The sequence below is a fragment of the Myotis yumanensis genome, unplaced genomic scaffold (assembly GCF_028538775.1).
Source record: "Myotis yumanensis isolate MYYU_CA2020_CCGP unplaced genomic scaffold, mMyoYum1.0.hap1 SCAF_5, whole genome shotgun sequence".
NCBI classification, from domain to species: Eukaryota; Metazoa; Chordata; class Mammalia; order Chiroptera; family Vespertilionidae; genus Myotis; species Myotis yumanensis.
The window spans coordinates 96,601,352-96,625,262 of record NW_027223756.1 but is presented as its reverse complement, the minus strand read 5'-3'; the positions used below and the strand labels follow the sequence as shown (position 1 = coordinate 96,625,262).

The window sequence follows — 23,911 nt, the reverse complement described above, 5'->3', positions numbered from 1 at the left end:
ACTATAATTTTTTCCTATATTAAGTGAAGATTAATACCTGTATTTTATTACTAACCACCTATCCAAAAAGCTATTTTGAGGACAATATGAGACAAAGATGTAAAATGTTTTGAAAATGTTAAATGCATTTATTATATATCAAAATTACATCAATGCAAGAGCTGCCCCCTGGTGGTCAGTGCGCTCCCACAGCCAACCTCCCATGGTCCCTCCCCCTGGCTGGCCGTCCAGACCAGCCCCAATCAGGACTGGGCGAGATGGTCCCGATTGGCCCTGATTGCCAGCGAGGCTGAGGGACCCCACCCGTGTACAAATTCGTGCACCGGGCCTCTAGTATAATATAATGCAACTAAATTCCCAAAGCACCTGAGTCAGAGAACATCAGAGTGCCCTGAACTTAATTTTTCTAGCATAAAGGCTGGTGAATTACAGCAAACAGCTCCTGGGTTCTTATGAGGCCATGGTTAACCTGCCTTAAAACAGGTCACCTGTGTCAGGTAGGTAATAATGGGTTCCCTGACTGATTGCAATAGATCAGGGTGATCAATGAGAGTTTAACTTCTTAAGTTTAGAAATGTACAAAGCTTTACACACTAATTAAAAGTATAAACTAGTATTTTAAGCCAAAGTTCCTGAAACACTCTATATCCTTCCTTTGCTTTTTTTTCATTTAAATTAGAGACAGTAACATTGGGGAAAACTTCATATGAAGTTATAAAATATTCACGGATACTGGCATATATGAATCTGGTTTTTAGGGGCATTCTGAAATATTAACACTTGGAAAAACACATCAAAATTACTATCAGATAGCTAACAGGAAACATACTCACTGAAATTATCCTATATAATAAAAGGCTAATATGCAAATAGACCGAACAGCAGAACAACTGAACAACTGGACGTTATGATGTGTGCTGACCACCAGGGGGTGTGTGCGGAACATGGCAGCGTCGGCAGTAGGCGGCAGAGGGGGGAACATGGTGGGTGTCAGCCGCAGTGGGATGGTGGAGCAGATGAGCGGGGGCGCCAGACCAAGGCGGGGCGCTGGTGGCTGTCATCAGGGCGAAACTCTGGTGGTTTCTGAAAATTCTTTGCCCTGCGTGCAGCGGTCCCGCCTGGTGCTTGCACCTGCTGCCAGCACCGACCCCGCTCGCACCCGCTGCGGGTGCCGGCACCAGCCCCGATTGCTCAGCACCTTCAGCGGGCACAAACAGCGGCTGGCAGCCCCCATTACCCCTCAGGGCTTCTCCACCTCCCCCTGCTCCTGAGGGGCAATCAGGGACGGCAGCCACCTCTCACACCTGCTGCCGGCAATGACCCTGCTCGCACCCACTGCCGGTGCCGGAGCTGCTGCTCGCACCCGCTGCTGGTGCCAGGTGCCAGTCCCAATCGCTCAGCACCGTCAGCGGGTGTGAGCGGCAGCTGCTGGCCCCAATAGCACCTGAGGGCTTCTCCACCTCCCCCTGCTCCTGAGTGGCAATTGGGGCAGTCGCCACTGCTCGCACCCGCTGCTGGCACAGGCCCCAATTGCTGTGTGCCGTCAGGTGCGAGCGGGGCAGGCACTGTCAGTGTGTGGGAGCAGCAGTGGCAGGAGTGGGGCTGCAGTGGGAGGGGCCAGGCGGGGGCACGGAGGATGGGCCAAGACCTGCCCCTGTGCCCAACGCAGCCTCGCGGCCCACAGTTCCTTTCAAGGTGCATGAATTCATGCCCTGGGCCCCTAGTTATAGTATAAAAAGGATCGTATTTTGGATCCCAGTTTTTTATTGAATTCCACTGTAACACTAGAAATTATTACTGAAACATAACAAGGACAAACTGGATTTACTGCTGGTGGTGAGAATCAGCTCACTTAACGTCCACTGGCCCTTCCCATCCATCTGCCCCCGACCACCCGTCAATCTCCAGGATAGTGCACAGGGGGGTACTAGCCAAATGTTTATTTTCAAGAAGAGGATTCCAAAATTATTTAGCCACTAAAAATGTACCTAACAATTACAAAGCCTGCCTCTACTAATTAGTTGACCCTTGAACAATGTGGGGGTTAGGGACACTGAACCCCACAGTCGAAAATCCCTGGAAATTTTTTATTCTACAGTGTGCCCTTCATGTCCATAGATTTAACCAACTGCAGGTGGAAAACAGTATTTTCGACCTGTATCTGGGGATGTGAAAGTACTGCTTTCTATTCGTAGTTGACTGAATTCACGGGTGGGAAAGCCAGGGATATGAAGGGCCAACTATACTTAATGAAAATGTCCAGGTGGAAGTGGACCTGCACAGTTCAAACCTGTGCTAGTCAAGGGTCAACTGGATCCTTAACTGGACTTTACTTACTGGATGCATCCCCTCCACTGCAGATGGTGCCACACCAACCCTATGCAATGGAGCATAGGGGAGCGCTCCTTTCCTGTGTCCCCCGAGGAGCAGATACAACACTTAGTTGACCTAATTTAGTTGTAGAGCTTGGCCAGCATTTGTCCACGCATCCTCTGGCCCATCAAGTGGGGGTGGGATTCCTAGAAGCTAATTCTAAACAAAGCGTGCTCTGCCTCCCCCACACACGCTGCTCCACCCCCAGAGCGTCCTCAGTGGTCGGCCCACCTGCACCCTTACACCTCCCAGGGGAGTCGGAGGGGGAGAGAATAGCAGGTGAAGCAACTGGATATGGTATGTCTGACTGATCTTTCAGTGACTCTTCTCCAGGCAGTAGCCTAACCCAGCTGGGTTGCTGAGGGTCTCCAGGAGCTGTGAGGTTGGGGACAAGCTTTTCATTAATTTCACTTGGCTATTCATATAAAAAGGGGGAATGAAAGTCTCTCAGAGAAGTGGTAAGAAACGAATTCATCAGCTGCACAATGCCACAGAGAGGCATGGAGACACCCAGATCTTTGAGTGCTGTGGGGTCCCGGGAACTCAGCCTACCTTCTCTATTGTTTTCTTTTTTTGTTAACCCTCACCCAAGGATATATTTTCTATTGATTTTTAGAGAGAGTAGAAGAGAGGGAGAAAAGGGAGAGAAAGAGAGAGAGAGAGGGATTGGTTACCTCCTGCACATGATCCTGCAACCCAGGTATGTACCCTTGACTAGTAATTGAACCCAAGACCCTATGGTGCGTGGGCTGACACAGTAACTACTGGGCAACACTGGCCAGGGCGACCCAGCCCACCTTTTCATAGTTGGAGTATCCCCCCATGACGGCCGGATCTACGATGCCATTGAGCAGCATGGAAAGAGGATGCACAGAGAGGGACCGGTCCCAGGCATGCTGCTGAACACAGTTGCTGATCTTCTCATTGGTGAGTTCCATGGTTTCGATGGCATTCTCCAGAGGACTGATTTCCTCCTGTGACAGAGAGCATGGGAGGGGAAGGGCACTTCGTGAGCTCCAAAGCAGAGACTGGAAAAAGCCCAGTATTCCCCTAATAAGGTATAAAATTCCCACCAACCAAAGAAGAGTGAGCTTTTGCTGGTCAAGGTTATGTTTCTTAGGATACCGTACTTATTTGAAATGGTGTTATAAGTTGCAAAAATAAGCTTTTAAAAGTTTCCTTTGAAAGTATAAGGGTGGCTTAAATATTGGAGCTATAGAATGATTATTTTGGGGGGCAAAGCATCTACAGAAATTCTGAGAAGAAAAAAGTTGGAGCTATAATGATTGTTTCTTAGGCAAAGCTTCCTTAGAAATTTTTTAGAAAATCAATGACAACAGAGTAACAGGATATCTGATCCAAGACAGAAGCACCACCACGAATGTTCACTGCTTCTCCCATGAGGAAAGGTAAAGGACTTTAGCAGCCAGACATTCAGACTACACACAAGTCACCTTAGTATGGGTTCTGTGGTTAAGAGAAGTCAGAAACAGTAGGATGCATTAGGCTACTCGGGCTGAATTTTGGATGAAAATAAGATGTAATACAGATTCAGAGAGAGACCTTCTTGTAGAAATGTCTTCAAAAGCAGGTTTTAAGAAAAACTGTCTCCTTCCTCATTTTATCCATTATCATGGGTAATTACCCCCTAATCTTCTCCAGACTTGATTCTAAGAGTCTTTGTCTAAAAATCATATTCATCCTTAAAGAATAATGATATACACCAGTGGAATGAGACATGCAAACCCCAGTTTAGATTTGTGTAAGACATAGTTCTTGAATGCTTACTTACGTACGACAGTAACAAAGTGATTAAGATATAATTCATGGCTGGGAGGAACTTATGATTTCAGTGGGGTCTCAAGTCGCATGAACACGGTAAGCAGCTCATTAGGAAGAAGTGCAGGAGGCGATGGGCAAAGAGAAAGAACCTCTAAGCCAGCTTGGGAGTTTCAGAGATGGCTTCCTGGGGAAGCTGGTGCCTATATGGAATCTGAATGGGAGTGAGTTAGGTTGAGAAGTGGCAAGAAGGCATTCTGGGTAGAGAAAATGCCTCAATTTCACAGATAGTTGAAATAGCATGGACTGAGCAGTTTAGTTCCAGTAGATTCCATCAGAGATGGAAGAGCTGAGTCAAAGAGACCCTGTGCTAAGGAGTATGCAGTTTACACTCTAGGCACTGGAGAGCCACAGAAAGGTTTTAAATATGAAAATGACAGAATCAGGTTTCACTATGGAAGTCACACTGAGGCAACGAGGAAAGTGGCCCTCAGAAGGCCCAGGCAGGGAGGCCAAGTAAGGGTTTTTTCAATGGCATCAAACTAGAGGTGAATGGGGGACTAGAAACAAGGCACAGGGGCTGGAAAAAAAAGAAAACAGATTTAATAAATATTAAAAACAGGCAGCTTTGGGGAGTGGACGATGGAAGAGTCTAGGATGACTGCTGATGTGATTAGCTGAGAAAAAGAGGAAACGTTCTGAGAGCGAAGAAAGTGATTGACAGGAAACTCAAGGAGGCATTTCAAAAATGTTTCTGGGTGCTGGCAGGAGACGAGGACACTCCTGTGGTCATAAAAGAGGCATTCACTGTGCACAACCTTTAGGGTTGGTGCTGTAACATCAGTTTTACAAAGACGGTCTATCAGACAAGCATGCTTTTTATTTTTCTTCTGGAAAATGGAGCTGCCAGAAGAGGCTGGCTGAGCTCGTGAGAACCAGAGGGGGGATCTAACAAAGGCTCTTATTATATTTGGAGACAGAAATACTTTTCTGAGTTCCAGTTTCAAATGACTCACTGTTGAAATCTGCCTGACTTCAAACCACTTGAGGATCCCAGGAAAGGTGTACCCAGTCGTATACGTGGTCCTTTCAATCCACATCGTCTGGTGGAAAGAAGAGGAAATGTTGGTCAACTCCCAGGCGTTTAGAAGAGCAAAACTCCCTGGTTCTATTAAATGAGATTCCATTCTCAAATGCCTCCTTAGAGAAAAGGCCATATTTTCTCTAAAAAAGGACTCATTCTGGATGTGAAAAGCTGCAAGGGTCCTCTCTCTGGGCCCTCTCACCCTCTGGACGGGAAGTTTGGAGGTCCAGAGAGGGGTGACTGCTCACAGTCATAGAGGTGGCAGGCTCAGGAGTACAGCCCAGTTTCTGGACTCCTGGTCTAGTTTTCTACTTAGATGACAGCCTGCTGTCCTGGCAATAAGCACACGAAGCCTCTATCCCCGGCCGCCATCATTTCTGCGGGATGAGCTGGTTAGCTGGAAGGCGGCTATTTTGGATGTCAATTCTACCTTTCTCTAGAGGCCTAAGGGCAGAACTCACAGCAAATTCGTTGTCCGGATCCTTTTCTCCTTTCCGGAATGGCCGCGAATATTGGAACTGCTGCACTTCGTTGGCTCTGTAGTAGCTGGGGAAAGAGACAACCACGGCGTCATAGCTCTTAGAAAAAGCTCTCTGTGATCTGACTGCAACAAAGCCTGGGGAAATGAGACATCTTCCGCACACGAGTCTGATCCACTGAGCTCTCAAAGCCAACAGTCTCTGCAGTGAGGGCTGATGTCAGCGCAATTTGATTTTACTGTACACCTTACATTTATTACTTAGGAATCTGCTTCACAGCTCACAATTTAAAAAGGTATGTATTTATGGCCACGTTTGTAATCTCATCTGTATAGCTTTGTAACAGTTCCATCCATCCTACTAGTGTTTTAGCTTCTCAGAAGGGATTAGGCCAGGGGTGGGCAAACTTTTTGACTCGAGGGCCACAATGGGTTCTTAAACTGGACCGGAGGGCCGGAACAAAAGCATGGATGGAGTGTTTGTGTGAACTAATATAAATTCAAAGTAAACATCATTACATAAAAGGGTACGGTCTTTTTTTTTTTTTATTTCAATAGTTTTATTCATTTCAAACATTTTAACAAGAAGAATGTAAACACTATTATAATTTGAAACTTCAAAAAATGGAGGAATCATAGCACAATAACATACCTTATATTGAAGATGGCAAAGGCAAAATAAAATTGCCTAACAAAGGAAAGGTACAAAAGCCTTTCAAATTAAACTTAAATATAATAAAATAATTTAAAACTAAAACAAATAGAAAAGAACAAAATGTGTAAACAGTAAATTAAACATTTTCTTTAGTGCAGCTTCCAAATTATGCCCGGGACGTAGATGTAGATGGCAATGTAGACTGGGTTGAAAGGTTTTTGGTCTTTAAAACATCAACTTCAGTGGGAACAGTGTTGTTGGTCTCCTTTTTTAGCTAATGCATCAAAGTCTGGAGTTAGTTTTGTTGTGGCTATTCTCAGGATAGATCTGAGGTGTTCGTCAGTTAAGCTGGATCTGTGAGGGGCTTTGTTGATGTTCATGACGCTAAATGTCTGCTCACAAACATAGGTCGACCCAAACAGCACCAGTACCTTCTGTGCCATCCTCCGGATGTTTGGGAAAGTGGCTTCATTAAGTGAAGCATAAAAGTCTCTTAGTTCAAGAGAGCTGAATTTCTCCTTTAGGACAAAGTCAGACTGAAGATCGATGAGTTCCAGTTGCACCTCTTCTGGTGCTGTTTCAGGGTTTTGTGACAAAGGACTGGCCACCAGTTGAAGTGACTGGTCAATTTTTTCAACACCAGAAAACCGACGACAGAATTCTGCATGCAGGTCATCCAGTGATTTGCTGTATTTCTTCACGTTTTGGATGGTCTCCTTCTGTGTGGCTAGTGTGGCAAAATGAGTGAAGACTTTGTCTGAAATTTGTCTGGAAAAGAAAATCAGCTTCGATTTAAAGGCTTTCACATTAGTGTACATGTCGTGTCCATACTGATCTTTTCCCTGTAGCTTCACATTTAGCTCATTCAAATGTGAAAATATATCTACAGCAAATGCAAAGTCACACAGCCAATTCTTGTCACTCAGCTCAGTAAATTCGTCAGACTTCCCCTTTAATTTCAAAAATGCACCAATCTCTTCTTTGAGCTCATTGGAAAACTTTGCCCAAACTCAACCAGCAGACACGAGAGTGGTAAAGTAAGTCGTGGTGATCCGCATCAGTTTCCTCCAGAAACTTAATAAACTGCCGGTGCTGAAGTCCTTTTGCTTGAATGAAATTAACAAGCTTTACGACTGGATTAACAACATGATTAAGTTGTAATATAGACTTGCACAATGATTCCTGGTGAATAATACAGTGAAGAAAAATAACATCTTGGTTAGGGTTCTCCTCTTTCACTTTATCCTGAATTCTTTTTAGCAGTCCAACGTTTTTTCCAGTTAAATTTGGAGATCCATCTGTCGTGACATTAGCAAGTTTACTCCATGGTAGCTTCATTTTCTCAATGACAGTAGACACCCGGTCATACAAGTCCTCTCCCTATGTTTTTCCTTTCAGTGGCTCCATGGCTAAAAACTCCTCCATAATTTCAAAATTGTCACTAATCCCTCGGATAAAAATTAAGAGCTGAGCAGTGTCCTTTACGTCATTACTTTCATCCAATGCCAGTGAATAAAACTTAAAGAACTCTGCCTTACTATTTAACTTGCTGACCAAGTCTTCATCAATTAGTTCCACTCGACGAGTCACTGTCCTGCGCGATAAGCTGAGTTTTTCAAACTTGCCTTTGCTCTCTGGACGCAAGAGACTTGCTGTCTCTATCATACATTCTTTCAAAAACTTGCCTTCAGAGAGAGGTTTGCTAGCTTTTTCTAATTTGAATGATAGCATAAAACTTGCTCTGGTAGTTGTCTCTTGAATTGCATTTGTCTGTGAAAGACATTTTGCTGAGCCTGTAATTTAGCCATCAACCTCTGTGCAGTAGCCTCCCGTTCTTGAGGTGACTGCTTGCTAGCATAGTTGCCATGCTTGGTGGCAAAGTGACAGCTGAGATTGTACTCTTTGAAGACTGCAAGTGTTTCCTGGCATATCAGACATACCGGCATTGATCGGACTTCGGTGAAAAAATATTTTGTTGTCCACTCCCTCTTAAACACTCAGCATTCACTGTCACTTTCCTTTTCTTTGGTCCACTCATGTTTAATATTGGGCTAAAACCAACAGTGCCGTTCTTTTATTAAATTCTTTACTAAAATAAGACAGTAAAGTATAAAAACAAGTGATTAAATTTGCTCTACTATAACATTTTTGGTCTTCTAAAAATATATATATAACAAAATCATCTGAAAAAGTTCAGACATGGGACAGAGGCACACCCTGACCATAGAGAACAACCCCTTTCCTCCATAGGAAACCTGTGTATCTTTCACACAGGCCCTTTGTTTATGGTAACACACATAGCTGCACATTGCTGTGTCTTCCAGACACACTTGTACGGGAGGTGCTAGGGCATTGCAAAACATGGGTAACCAGTAGTTACCACTAGCACTTCCGTTACTGGCAAAAAACAGCCGCAGTGCACATAGTGTGAAAGAGCCCATTATCAATGTCAGATTGCATCCACTGGACTCTATAAAAACAACCAAGTGCCACTTTTAAATGCCCATTGCAACAGTTTTTCTTATTAAAAGCTGGAAATGGCAGGATATTTATATATATATCCCTACTGTGACAGCCTGGCAGAGCATTACAAAGGAGAAAACCCAGCATCTGGTGATGTCCATAAGTACAAGACTTCAGGCTGTCATTACCAGGAAAGGGTTTCATCCAAGTATTAGATACGAACATTTGATTTTCAGTTTTTCATTTGTCCAATTACTTCTGAAACCCTGAAATTAAGCGATTTTGTAATAAAATCTTTAGTTCATCACATTTCTATACAATCTTTTTGTTCAACCCACTGAATTAGGGTTCGTTCACACTAGCCGTGCTGCCGTTGCAGTGTGGTGCAGTACTGCAATGCAGCGCAGCTAGGGTTAATGCAGGGTACACAGGTTTCCATCATGTTTGCGTTGATGCTAATGTGCAGTGGTGCATGTTAACACAAATGCCCTGTAGCACGCATTTTTACAGGCGCAAGGGGGAGAAGCAAACGCAGCGCAAAATGCATTTGTTTTGCCGCTAACACATGCGGTTAGTGGCCACAGTAGCGTTACTGATACCGCATCCGTATCAGCAAAAAAATGCAGCCGCAGCATGGCTAGTGTGACATGTTCTCCGTGTGTCTTTTTCCCTGCTGCGCGCGTCCGCAGTGGGAAAACAAACTGCAGTGGATACAAGCCCTAAAAGCTGAAAGTCTTTGTTGTTTTATTAACAAGTCATTGTGATATACAGAATGTGGGAACAGGAAAAAATTGTGTTTGAGTAGAGCTCTTAATCTTACCTCAGAAAGGCTCTGATACTGTGCTCTCCAGGGGCGTGTCTCCCTACATCACCACGATAACGTGTCTACGCATTCCCAGGGTGATGTTGGGAGACACGTCCGAGGGCATTACAAGGAGCCTCTGGAAGATTGAGAGGTTGTTCCTTCTACTGAATGGGCGGATATAAATCCGCCCACTCAGAAGAAGGAGCTGTGGCCGTGTTTCCAGACATTGCCATGTTAACACTGCTGCTGGTGAAGGAGCAGAGGGGAGAGCAAGAGAACCCTCCGCTCTTTCGGTTCCGCGGGCCGGATAGAACAGCCGAATGGGCCGGATCTGGCCCGCGGGCCGTAGTTTGCCCATGGCTGGATTAGATCTTCAGTCACTGGGGAACTCACCAAGCAGGCTGAATAAGCCAGTACTGACCAGTGAGCCTGCTGAGTAGCGTAAGAGCTAGGGAGCCCAATTTCATGTTGCTCTAGAGGCCCAAAGGGTGGAACTCACAGGATCTGAGAGTGAAGTTCCTGAGTTCCCTCCATCTGCTTAAAAAACAAAATCCTCACATCCCTTTGCATTACCAAGGTCTTGTACTGAAAATGCAATGGACAGTTACTATGGTCAAAATGTTCTTGTCCCCCCTAAATTCCTATGTTGAAATCCTAACCCCCAGTGTAATGGTATTAGGTGGGCCCTTTGGGAGGTAATTAGGACATGACAGTGGAGCCCTCATGAATGGGATTCGTGCCTTTATAAGAGAGACCCAGACAGCTCCCTCGACCCTTCCTTCCCGTGAGAACACATGGAGAAGATCTATGAACCAGCAAGCAGGCCCCACCAGGCACCAAATGTGCCAGCGCCTGATCTTGGACTTCCCAGCTCCCAGAACTGTGAGAAATCAATTTCTGTTGTTTATCAGCCTCCCAGTCTGTGGAATTCTGTTACAGCAGCCTGCATTCTGTTACTAAGACAACAGAAGGTCTTCCAAACTGCAATGAATTGAAGACTCTGGTTTTGATGTACTTCTAGATAAAGGGTGTGAGGCAGGTGTTTTAAAACACAAGAGCACACGCTTACTTTAAGATCTGCTCCGGAACCGGTTTATCCTTGTAGTTGGGCGGCAGGCTCATCACTGGCTTGACGGTGAAACACTGCATGTCTGAGGAGCTCGCTAAGGAAGGATAAGGACAGGCCATGAAGCTGCCACAGGAGAAAGCCGCCTGCTCCTCCTGCTTTACAGACGGAAATGGCACGTGCACGGACCATTCCCCTTTCCCAAATGCCAGGACCCCATGGGAGCGGGGGCTCCCTTTCCTATTACCCACATGCCTCGTTAAGTCATCATCCTAGGACACTCTTTTGGTCAGACACCTGGCAAACCACCTTCCCAGGGGAAAACAGAGGAACATAGATATCAATTAAATATTTTTTAAAAAGTGATTAGAAACTTTTAAATCATTTCTTTTGGACAACATTCCTCTGAAGTAGCCAGTCTCTGGACACCACTTGCTTATCCAGGGTCACGGCTGGGCACTGTATGAGGCGTTTGGAACATGTTATCTTCAGTAAACACAATGGCTACCAGGTCATTATTCTCCTTTTACCAATGAAGAATCTGAGGATCTGAGAAAACCCAGACCACACCACTGGGAAACGAAGTCAGGCTCGGGGGTAAGGCCCCCTTCTCTGACCGAATGATCTGATCTCTGAAGTGACTTTCATTGTCTTCACCAGAGCAGGTATAGGTTTCAATGCCTCTAGTATTTAAACTGCAAGTTGAGGCACTTGGGTCTAGAACTACCAGCCTTTCTCCAGGTGACGTGTGCAGTCCACCTGTACCGCAGTCACCAGAGACTTAATTCAAAACGCAGAATTAGAATTCCCAGCCGCTGAATTAGAATCTCTCTGTGTGGATTCTTCTGTATAATAAAATCTGAGAACCACTGGGCTATGGCTTATGCTGTTAGAGTTTATAAATTACCTCCTTATTTTGATCCTCACAGAAGTGCCATTAGGTACTTAGGGAACACAGACTCACCCTCAGCCTTGTAGATGAGAAAACCAGGGCCTGGGTAACTGAGGCAACTTGGGCAAGGCCAAATGGCTCTGCAGACCTTGCCGAAGGCCAAGCACCAGCTCCTGCTTCTAAGTTCACTTCCTGAAGACCTCCTTCACTGCCACGCCATGAAGGCACCTCTGTTGTTTCCTGAGCCCCCATAACCCAAGGACTTAGCCTGGGAGACCTTTCTTTTCCAAGCATCCACTGTGTTAACAGGTCACTACTCCTCTTAAAGGTATGTCTGTCTATTGAACTATTATTATCATCTCTTTCTATCACCATTTACCAATCTATGTCTATAATAGCTAATATATATGAAGTTTTATTATGCATCAGGCACTGTTCCTAGTATTTTACATATATTTACATATTCAATCCTTATAAGAACCCCAAGAGGAAGAATGATCATCCCCATTTTATAGATGAGAAAACTGAGGCACAGATAACTTAAGTAAATTGTGATGGAGCCCATTTTCTTATCTACCAAAGTGACATAGTGATGGAGCCCATTTTCTTATCTACCTTGCCACACTGGCTCTGCCTTATCTACTCCTTTTAGACCACTGTTCAGTTTTAAACATCTTTATTTTAGCATAAAACCCATGAGAAAGCTTTAGAAGTAACTTTGTTATGGAGCCCTTAGTATTAGTTTTTTTTTCCTTTTTTTTTTATAATGCGTGTAATTGACTTTTCAATAAGTCATGGTATGTTACACAAAAAATCTATACATCCTTATCCAGAATTCAGAACAGCAAGTCTTTTCTCTTCAAGCTTCCCATGTGGCTCTAAAATATATCCTTTCATATTCAAGATTTGCTTGAATCATCTCTCCACTTTGATTACTTCATAACCACGAGATGAGGACATTAGGGTCTCAAAGCTTTCATACAGACTGGGACACTGAGTCTAAGTCAGCCGTGGGCAAACTACGGCCCGCAGGCCGGATCCGGCCCGTTTGAAATGAATAAAACTAAAAAAAAAAGACCGTACCCTTTTATGTAATGATGTTTACTTTGAATTTATATTAGTTCACACAAACACTCCATCCATGCTTTTGTTCCGGCCCTCCGGTCCAGTTTAAGAACCCATTGTGGCCCTCAAGTCAAAAAGTTTGCCCAGCCCTGGTCTAAGTGGTTTAATGAGTTTAGAGACGGGGTGGAACCCTGAGCTCCCAGCTGGGCTGGGCTGCAGCAGGTTACGGTACGGAGCCTCTGTGCCAGGTCTCCCTGTGCAAGGATACACTGCTTCGGGGAGCACTTGATTTCCTCTCCCGGGGGTGTGGAGCTGGTCATCCTCTCGGCATTGGGGAACTGGGTCAGCAACCTCAGGCTGAAGTCTTCTAGCCTCTCATACTCCTTCCCCCGGTAGATGAAGACTTTGTTCTGCAGGTCAGAGACAGTAAAGGGAATAATTAAACATGAAGAATGGAGGGATATCCGGAGATCTTGGTACTGAGTAAGCCATCCCAGCCAAAGTGCAACCTACCATCAAGTTCTCATTGAATACCTACTACATGCCTCACAGCAGCCATCATATCTGACAAGAGCTCCTGGTCTAGTTGGGAAGCTGGTCATAGGCAGTGCTTCTCACAGTGTTGGCCCAGTAACCACAGCTGGTGCAGTCTACACTGACCCACAGAGAGTATAGGGACCTTGTGCCCTAACATAGATCCATGACTGCCAGGAATGATGTTCAGTTTAGCTGATATCTGCACAGTAAGGCATTCTCAGCGAAGGAAGTGCATTAATTTATCTTCAGCAAGACCCTTATCTCATCACGGTCCAGGGACAGTGTGCACCAGCACTCTGAGTGACTCAGCCACGGGGAACATGAAAGTACGAGGAGAATCGAGACATGTCTTTTGACACAGTGACAGAGTAATAGCAACAGGAATAAGTTACAGCAGTCCCTAGCCAGTCCTGCAAATCACTGTGGATGGACTTAAAAACAAAAAGAAGTTTCCTGGGCCCCAGGCATAGGAATGGTTTTGCCCATGCAAGTTCAAGTATAGCCATGTTTTGAAGGTTTCTGCTCATCTGATCAGATGAGAGCTTAGTACCAATTGGCAGCCCACTTGTGATCCACTTTAAACTGAAACTTGGGCATTATTGTTCTGTAAAATGTTTTTTTCTTAATCACTCATCCATTCACATACAAGTATGTATTGAGAAAATAGTAAATATGCTAGCCACTAGGGCTATACGGTGACCCTGCTCTCACGAATCTTACCTTCCGGTGGAGAGAAATAGAAAATGAATAACAAATAAGTAAATATGGTAATTTTAGATAGTGTAAATAACGTAAAGGCAATACACCTTCTAGGCCAAACACTGAAGGCAATAAAAATTTCCAGGACTTTTGGAATAGGTGATAAAATTTGTCCAAGCTGGGAAAGATGTATGTGACTGATTCATGCATTATAAAATTTCCTCATTCAGGCAAAACTACCTGGGAAAAGGATCTATACTAATAAAAGGGTAATATGCTAATTAGATGGGACGTCTTCCAGACGACCTTCCGGACATCCTTCCTGACAAAGCCAGGCCCGGGTGAAGCCACCCTGCCCCCAGTCCTGGTCCCAGGCACCTATGGCCATAGCCTGGGTGAAGCCGCCCTGCCCCTGGTCCCAGTCCCAGTTCCAGGCGCCTGCAGCCCAGGCGAAGCTGCCCTGGTCCCCGGATTGCGAGAGGCATCTCCAACTGCCGGTTTAGGCCTGATGTGGGATCAGGCCTAAACCGGCAGTCAGACATCCCCCAAGGGGTCCCAGATTGGAGAGGGTGCAGGCTGGGCTGAGGGACACCCCTGCCCCCATGCATGAATTTCATGCACCGGGCCTTTTATATATATATATATATATATATATATATATATATATATATATATATATATATATAAAAGGCTAATATGCAAAGTGTCCCCGTGGGAGTTCAACTGGGAGTTCTATTGCTCACTATGATGTGTGCTGATCACCAGGGGGTGGCGCAGACGAAGGAAGGCCCGGCCAGCAGCCAGAAGGCCCTGATCGGCCCTGATTGCCGGCCAGGCCTAGGGACCCTACCCAAGCATGAATTTCGTGCACCGGGCCTCTAGTCAGAATATAATAAAACACTAATTGCATGAAGTGGACAATGGTTGTGAAAGGAATAGACAAGCAAAAGGTCAGCACAAACTAGCTCAATGTGAGACAGAGCTTCAAGGAAGATACGGGACTTGTTTGGGCCTAGATGGGAAGATAGGGTGAGGGGAGGAGACACAGGGGAGAGGACACCCAGGCATGGTCAGTGGCAGGAGGGATAAGGTCCAAGGACAGGAAGTGGAGTTCGGGTAGAAGAAAGCGCTTGGAGAACCAGAGCATGAAAGGCGTGAGAGGCAGGCAGAAATCCCAGAGAAATCACTGAAAGTTCTGGAAGGAGAGAGCAACACGATGAAAGAGGTGGTGCAGACAACCTAATCTGATGGTGGAGCACACATCCAGCTGCAGGAACCTGAGACAGGACTGGGTGGGACAGGAGAAGCTCCAGGATCTGGTGTTTGACTCTGGTGTTTCCTGAAGGACAACAGAGATGGGGAAGTCAACAAGGATTCTAAGATCACTGCCCCGGAGCAGGAAGAATAGAGGTGCTGTTGCCAGAAAGAGAAGAGAAAGAGACCTGGCTGGGATGGGGAAGAAGATAATGTAATTTACATATTCCAAGTTTGGGGAAATTGTCTATAACTTGCATTTAGGTTATAATCCCATGACTATATTAGCAAGACACACTGTATGAACTGAATGAAGTCATTCAATGGATTAATCCCCGCCTCTGTGACTCTGTCCTTTGCGCATTCCTATCTAAGTGGTGGCTCCAGTGCCATCCAGTTATGGAGGCCAGAAACCAAGAAACCATTCTTGACATCTCTCTTCCTAACCCACATATCCGGTCAATGATCAAATGCTGTTACTTCATGTCCATGATTCTAATCTCTCCATTTCTGTCTGAAGCCACCTCCCTAGGCCAACCTGTCATCTCTTCCTTGACATCTTCACTAGTCCCTAGTGGCTTACTTACACACCCCTCCCACCCATTCTCCACACCAAAGCCATCACCTTGTCAACACCAAGTCTGCAACGCTCCTACTGCTCTCGGGATGCCGACAGCACCCACGTCACCAGGCCTGCATGCTCTTCCTGCACCTCCTGCCTCATCGGCCTGGCTCACCCAGCTGCTTCTGTGCTCGGTGCTCGACATGCTCTGTCCTGTCCTCTTTACCTCCTTCATGCCCCGCTCACCTTGCACAGTGCAGCTGAAGCTGACATTCCCTGGGAAGTTGTTCCTGACTCTTAAAACAAATTCAGCTATAATGTACATATAGTAAAATCTACCCTTTCCAGTATAAAATTTTGTGAGTTCTGACAAATATAACTATGACCACACTCAAGATATAGAACAGGTCATCACAACCAAAAGTGCCCCCATGCCTTTGTAGCCCAGTCTCCCCCGATCCCAGCTATCAGATCCCATGTCATAGAAATAACATCACAATGTATGTAGACTTTAAAGTCTAACTCCCACTTAGCATAATGCACCTGAGATTCATCTGCACGGCTGTGTGTATGAGGAGTCTATTCCTCTCTATTACTGAATAGTGTTCCATTGTATGGCTGCATCACGTTTGCTTATCCAGTCTTTGGTGATTATGAAAAACGGTGCTATAAACCACCATGTACATTTTATTTATTTATTTTTTTTTAAAAAATATATTTTATTGATTTTTAGAGAGGAAGGGAGAGGGAGAGAGAGATAGAAACATCAATGATGAAAGAGAATAATTGATTGGCTGCCTTCTGCCTGCCCCCTACTGCAGATCGAGCCCACAACCCAGGCATGTGTCCTTGGCCAGAATCGAACCTGGGACCCTTCAGTCCACAGGCTGATGCTTTATCCATTGAGCCAAACCAGCTAGGGCCACCATGTACATTTAAAAAAAATTTACCTTTATTGTTGAAAGTATACAGATGTCCTCTCCCCGCACCCCCCCCCCATTAACCCCCTGCACTCCGCAACTGCCCCCCGCCCCAACCCCAGGCCTTCACCACTATATTTTTATGTGAATGTAGGTTTTTATTTTACTTGGGTAACTAGTCTCTGGTTAACCAATTCATATAGCCCAGAATACCTGTCTTGGTCAGTGTCAATGTTATATTTGCTTATGTGATTATCTAATTAACATCTCAAATATTAGGTTGTAAAGTTCTAAGAGAGCAAGGACCATATCCAATTATAACGAGCCTGTAACTCTAATGCTGAGCCTGGGCCTGGCACACAGCAGGTACTCAGTCCACAGGTTTTGAATGAATGAATAAACCACCTCCTCGTTAGGCACTGTGAAGAATGTAAAGTCCTTGTCCACTTTTTCTTCTTCTTTCAATTATGGGAAGGGAGATGGACAATAATCTTAAACATTGCTAAGTGCTGCTGAAAGAAGCTTATTTCTTTGTGGGAGAAATAAGAGGGTTTGTTTATTTTTTAGATTGTAAAATACCATAGCATTGTGGAAAGTTTTGAGAAGGGAAAAACATAGTCCTTTCTCACCATTACAACAAGATTGTTTTTATTTTTACAAAACTTTTGCAGTCTTATCCTTGGGATATTTGCTTTCAAACTCACTCGGGCTGGAAATAAAATAAACAACCAAATGCATCAATCTGCACTTTTCCCTGGCCTGACCCGCAGCAGCAGCCAGGGAGGATGTTCTGTTTTTCCCCTTTTCATTCCACCTGGGAAAGGTCATTTTACAAAAGAGCTGCCAGAATCCCAGAGGTGGCCGGGTGTGGGGTGAAGAGGCCGCCGCTCAGGAAGCGGTTTCCCCGCCGACCTCCCACAGCGAGAACACGGGCCTCCGGCTGCCAGCACCCCAGGCCCATCTGGAAAAGAGAGGAAGCCCTCCCTCCTTCAGGCTGCACGGCTAATGGCTTGGAGACCACCCTCAGGTTCCTTACCCGTAGGAAAGAAGGGAAGCCCTGTCCGTAGTATCCCACAGCAAAGTATTCGGGCTGCGGCCTCATGGCCTTAATGATGTTCTCATAGAACGAGGCTCTTGTTTTCTGGAAAATAAAACAAGACATTCCATAGCGAGGTTACCAAGGGCACAGTTGGGGGGAGAAAATAAAAAGATCTATTTACTTTGTTGTTTCCCATGTAACACAGAGAAATGAAAGGTCCTTGGAAAATATCTTGCCAGACAACGTTATCCTCTTGTTGGACAGGAGGTTTGGACCTGGGCCCAGGACCCGGCCGTGGAGGCCTGGGTTCCCTGAAGTTGTCTGCAGGAGGATGAACTGGTGCACTCTGCCATGGCGGAAGCACTGCTTAGCTTTCACAGTTCCCTGAAGGAGGCTCAGGACCCGAGCAAGCTGAGATTAACGAAGGCGGTTGCAGTTGAGTGCAGATAAATGATAGAAGAAGATAAAGAACCTTCCAGTTCGTGCAGGTGGTTTCGGCGAAAGCCCTTGGTTCAGCTCTAGGTGCCCAGAGGTGAAGATAAAGTTCTGTGTTTCAATATCTGGCCCCCCGCCTGCCCCCTGTCTTTAATTTTTCCCATCAGAGAGGCTTCCCAGCCCGAGCTCAGAATCAGCCTTAAAGAAAGACAGGCAGGCAGGCAGGCAGACCTAGGGGCCCAAGGGTGGCTCCAAGCCCTGCCACCATGATTGTGTTAGCACAGCTGCCCCTGGTCTGCAGGGGTACCTTCCAAGACCCCCAGTGGATGCCTGACCCGCGGATAGTACTGAACCCTGTATATACTATATTTTATCCTATACGTACACACACCTATGATAGTTTACTTTATAAATTAGACACTGAAAGAGATTAACAACAATAACAAATAGTATAACATAACAATTATAATATACTATCTTAAAAGTAATGTGGATCTGGTCTTTGTGTCTCTCTCTCCGTCTCCCTCTAAATATACCTTATACTGTCTGTACTCACCTTTTCACTTAAAGGAAGCACTTTACAGCTTCTCTTTGACATGTCCCAATTGCCAGGATATCACTACGCTTGCGCTTTGGAGCCGTTAAGTAAAATAAGGGTTATTTCAACATAAGCACTGTGGTACCTTGAGAGCTGATTTCATAACCCAGATAATCACTAAGTGAATAAAGGGCAGGCAGCATCTCAGCATGGGTGCGCTGGGCAGAGGGATGATTTACATCCCGGGTGGGATACAGTGGGATGATGTGAGATTTCATCACCATACTCAGAATGGCGTGCAATTTAAAATTTATAAATTGTTTTTCTTTTCCTCAGAAAGTTTCCATTTAATATTTCAGACTGCAGTTGTCCGTGGGAACCACCGAACTGAAACCACCGAAAGTGAGAATGCAGAGCAGGGAGGACTGCTGTGCTCTATCCAGGCAAAGGTCTCCATCACAAGGTTCCCTTAGAAGGGTCACATGTTACATTACTAACATAACTCACTTTAGTTATGAAATTAATGACTGTTTGTGTAATGGCAGGGGCTGGTACAACACACTGGCAAATACTTTTCAAAGTGATCTTGACAACTATCTCCTCAAATAAATTATTACTGCATGACAATGGCTGACCTGAACTTCTGTGACTCCTCTACCCAAAATGATCAAATTAATATTGTGCTGGCCTACCACTGGGCATTGCTTTATTGTTTTTAAGTAGCTGACCTGTGCCGACAGCCAGGCGTAATACACAGTTCGGGGACCTGTGAAAGTAGAGCTCTCCAGTAACATTCGGGAGACCGGGGCAGGCAGAACGTGAGAATCAGAAGCGTTTTACAACTTAACCAAAATGTGCACAATGGCACTCCTGAGAAAACCAAGCAAGGCTCCGAGATGAGCAGTTCCATCCTTCAGCAGGGACCTGAGGATGTGGGCTACAGAGCAAGTCATCCTGATGAACAGAAGTCAGAAAACACCTGGAACACGCCTGGTGTTCACTGAAAGAAAGTGACCGTGAGGGGAAAGAGGTGTGGAGACATGGACGGTCTGCAGAGAAATGAGACAGAGACGGAGGATGGCGGTAGGCGAGGGGCCTGAGCCCTCCATCAGGGATAATGTGGAGAAAGAAGGATAAGAGCTTTTGGACCTTATCTTTTTCCATTTTTATTTCAAGCAAGGTTTACTTTTCCATTGTAAAGAACACAATTTATCCTGCCTGGCCGGCGTGGCTCAGTGGTTGAGCGTCAACCTATAAACCAGGAGGTCACGGCTCGATCCCCAGTGTAGGGTGTGCAGGAGGCAGTGATCAGTGATTCTCTCCTATCATTAATGTTTTTAACTCTCTCTCTCCCCCTCTCCCTTCCTCTCTGAAATCAATAAAAAAATATCTTTTTTTAAAAAAGAACATAATTTATCCTGACTTCCTTTAAGCTTACAAAACATTTCGTGAACACTCACTTCAGCACCCCTGCTGGAGGCTTGACCTGTTCCGACCCAGACTCACCAGGAGGTTGCCAAGGCCCTCGTAGTCAAACACTTTGCTCTCATACGTCTCCGCCAGCTCTTTGCTCAGCTTGATTGCCTTCTCCCACATCTTCAGAAAAAGAAAAGTAGAGAACAAAGCAGTCATCGATGCAGTGGCAAAAGCCACTTGAAAGTAACGGGCAATGAGTCTGGAGTCAGGAGGGTTGAGTTTCTGCAGATTTCCCGACATGCCTCCCTTCCTGGATCAACTGAACATTTTTTATTGATATCATAAAGCTACTATATCTTGGTGCCTTGCCAGGGGATATCTTCTGTAATTCTGTTTGCAAGACCATGAAGAACAAACACCATGTGTCCCCAAACAAAGCCATACTGAACTTAAAGGGCAGAGCACTAAAGACCTTTGAAAGTGGTGGGGACCCGTGCTAAAGCCTAGGTCTTGAGACTGTGAGAGCCTTGCTGGAGGGGAAGCTGGCATGGGGTTGAGTTCTGTGTGCGTGTGTGTGTGTGTGTGTGTGTGTGTGTGTGTTCTCGCACACATGCTCGCGCTTCCAGTTAGATTGTTTGGGAGGAAGGGAAGTGGAAGAAAGGCTAACTGTTCTGTTGTGTGGAAATTGGGCACCAAGTGTTAGCCAATGATCTATCTCTAGGGCACTGGTTTCCTATATCTAACTAAAATATCTACTTAGGGAGTTTTAGAAGATCCCTTGGAGCATTTATGATCTTGTAAGTTACAGCCGAAAGCACACATTTGGTGCCTGAGGCTAGCATCCCAGATTGACCCCTTGTTCATTCTGTTTTTTTCATAACATGTCTCTTAAGCGGACACTATCAGTAAGACAACATCTGGTAATTTCCTACTTTACTCTTGTCAACCAGGTGCCATGTTTCCACTGTTTCTGGCAGCTGAAGGAATGTGTGTGTTCTCATACAGTTGTAAAACATTTTAAAATCATCATTTGCCAAATGTGTCCCTTTGAAGTTTCAGGGCCAGATCGGCTGGGCCTGGTGCAAGAAGCCAGTCAACAGCATCAATGGTCGAATTCTCTCCTCATTTCACCAAATGCCAAGTTATGTAAGGGACAGTGAGACAGCCTAGCACAGTGGTTCTCAAAGTGTGGTCCCTGGTCTCTGGAGCCCCCAAAACCCTTTCAGGAATCCATGAGATCAAATTATCTTCTTACTAATACTATTTGCCTTTTTCCACCGCTCATTCTCTCATGTGTGGAGCTTCCCAGAGGCTGGAGGATGCGTGATGCCACAATAGAATGAATGTGGAAGTAGACATGAGAATCCTGCTGTCTTCTATTAAGCCAGATGTTGAAGAGACTTGCAAAAATGTCAAATGCCACTCATATCACCAATTTTTTGGAACACATAGTAATTTTTCAAAAACAGAGGTGATTTATCTTAACTGGTAATAGGCTTGCTATCATTGTTAAAAGAACAAATACGTAAATATTCAAAAGTTGTTTTCGTTTCTAAAAGTGTAAGTAGCAACAGAACAAAAGCTCTTTGGGGTCCTCAGTGATCTTTAAGAGTAAAGAGGGGTAGAAGACCAAAATGTTTGAACACATACACTTGCCCCCTGAGCCTTAAGTTCTTCATCTGTAAAACAGAGGTAAAATCTACCTTGTAGGGTATGGGGAAAATTAAATTAGGAAAAAAGTCTGGAAATCATCCCAAACAGAAACTAGCAGTAAGTAGATGGCAGCTATTTTATCATGATGATTATGTGGCTTATTTATTCATGGAACCAACAGGTCCACGGTAAAGCAAGACATGTTGGCGGGACGTGGCGGTCCACAGGAATTCTCCAGGCTCCGAAACTGGTAAAATCAGGATCTGTTTTGTTTGGATAGCAGATGCATTTTTTTTCTTTCTCTCCCAACCCCTTTTAAATATTTTTTTTCTTTTTTAAAAATTTTGTAAAAGCATTTCAGGTGGATATGCTTTCTCCACTTGACCGCAGACCACAACTTCCGGGCCCAGTTCCTATGTTTATTTTACCTTCTCACCCCTGTCGGCATCTAAGTTGGTCACTACTTACAGGGTATGGTGTCAGCAGGGCGTGATCTGGATGCTGGATGTGCATCAGGTGTTAGCCAACAATCTCTAGAGAATGCACTGCAAGTGACGGCACTGGTTCCCACCCTCAGCCATATTTGAGAGGGGAAATTCCGATTCTGGAAAGTGAAGGCTGCCCATTGTATTCTCCATTGGGTTGGTTAAGTGTCAGGATAACTGATCTTTATTGCCCTTTTTACACTAATTTATTTATTTATTTTCTTTCCTGTTAAAAATACCAGGATTCAAAGGTACATATGGGAATAATAAAGAATAAGTCATGAGTCATTATTGTCCAATGAGGAACTTGTCTGGTTTTTGTCCTGAGTCCTGGGAGGAAGTTCCTAAACCCTTGGAATTTCCCCAGTGACAGGAGTGTCTTGGTTATTCATGGCGGACCCTCCAACCACACTTGAGTTTATGCCACTGAGGTGAATGGTGGGCCCCTTGCCAAAAATCCAAAAAAACAAAAACCTACCCATGTGATTAGAGGACTGGGGCCTTGGGCTACATGATATTAGCCAGATCTAAAGGGAGAAGGGTGGGATGGAGACTGAGTTCACTCACGTGGCCAATGATTCCATCAATCAAGCCTACAGAATAAAACCCCAATAATAACTCCATATAGCAGCTCACAGGAGCTCCCCCCTGGCGAGCACATCAGCTCTCCTAGAGGGTGATGTGCTCTGAATCCATGGAGAGGGAAACAGAAGCTCTGCCTTATGTACTTCTTCATTCAGCTGGCCCTGATTTGTGTCCTTTAAGATAAAACTGTCATCATAAGTGCAGCATTTTACCAAGTTTTGGTTGCTGTTCTAGCATATTATCAGACCTGAGGGGGCCATGGGACTCCTTCAAAATTTATAGCCAAGTGGTCAGAAATGTGGGCCTAGGGACTCCTGGACGGCAGGGCTGTCTGCTGGGACCGTGGCCTTCACAGTGGGTTCTGCACTGGCTCTGGCTGGTCGGCTTCAGAAGGGCACTGCGACCTTGCTGCCATTTTCCTCTCCCCCCAAATACAAAACAAGCGATCCCACACTCACTTTGCCTTTGTCAAAATAGGATATGATTTCCTGGTACAGCTTCTCCTTCAGCTCCTGCTGGGTATACACATAGTAGCTGTCCCTCTGAAGGAGGTGGGGCACACAGGGCTTGTCAGACCACTGGAAAGCAAACGGAAGAGATGAATGCGACGTAGCCATTAACTAAAGGAGGTTAACAAACATTTAGTTTTTAAAAGGTGCAGAAACATCGCATATATCTGTGACTCATCCATATTGTGTTTTAGATTTATTCATGAAACAAAAAACTGCATCCACAGACATAATCTATGTCAGCTTGAAAACAAGGGCCATGTGATGGACGCACTCCAGGCATCCCCATGCGAGTGGGGAACCAGGCACACCCACCAGCCAGCACAGCGCCTGTGTACTGTGTACTGCAGACATCCACACAGTAGACAATAGGAAGAGATCGGGAGTATAAAGGCGGAAAGGAGGGGGTAAAATTGCCACTGTGTACAATGATTGTATTCTTCACAATCAAAGCTTTTACAAAGGGTGCCAACTGAAAAACTGCCAAAAGTACAGAGAATTAAGTCAATTAGAGGGTTAAAAAACTGACATATTTGGAAATAATTTAGAGATAGATTTCACATGAAGAGATAACCATGCTGGAGATAGTAGAAGGAAAGGATCCAACATGAATAAATCC

General features: G+C 45.1%; 1 protein-coding gene across 3 annotated transcripts in view; it reads right to left on the bottom strand.

Annotated features, from left to right (window-relative positions):
* Positions 1-23,911, bottom strand: part of DOCK5 (dedicator of cytokinesis 5) — a 207,977-nt gene that overhangs the window by 14,319 nt on the left and 169,747 nt on the right. For 2 of the 3 annotated variants that reach the window (XM_070416608.1, XM_070416609.1), the window contains exons 38-45: positions 23,242-23,361; positions 20,151-20,240; positions 17,669-17,773; positions 12,929-13,070; positions 10,707-10,788; positions 5,698-5,782; positions 5,169-5,255; positions 3,171-3,347 (exon numbers count right to left, since the gene is read on the bottom strand). In XM_070416608.1, coding sequence (XP_070272709.1) covers positions 3,171-3,347; positions 5,169-5,255; positions 5,698-5,782; positions 10,707-10,788; positions 12,929-13,070; positions 17,669-17,773; positions 20,151-20,240; positions 23,242-23,361 — 888 coding nt within the window. Of the gene's footprint in view, positions 1-3,170; positions 3,348-5,168; positions 5,256-5,697; positions 5,783-6,374; positions 7,138-10,706; positions 10,789-12,928; positions 13,071-17,668; positions 17,774-20,150; positions 20,241-23,241; positions 23,362-23,911 lie in introns of those variants that run through there. The other variant, XM_070416610.1, reaches the window with a different exon arrangement.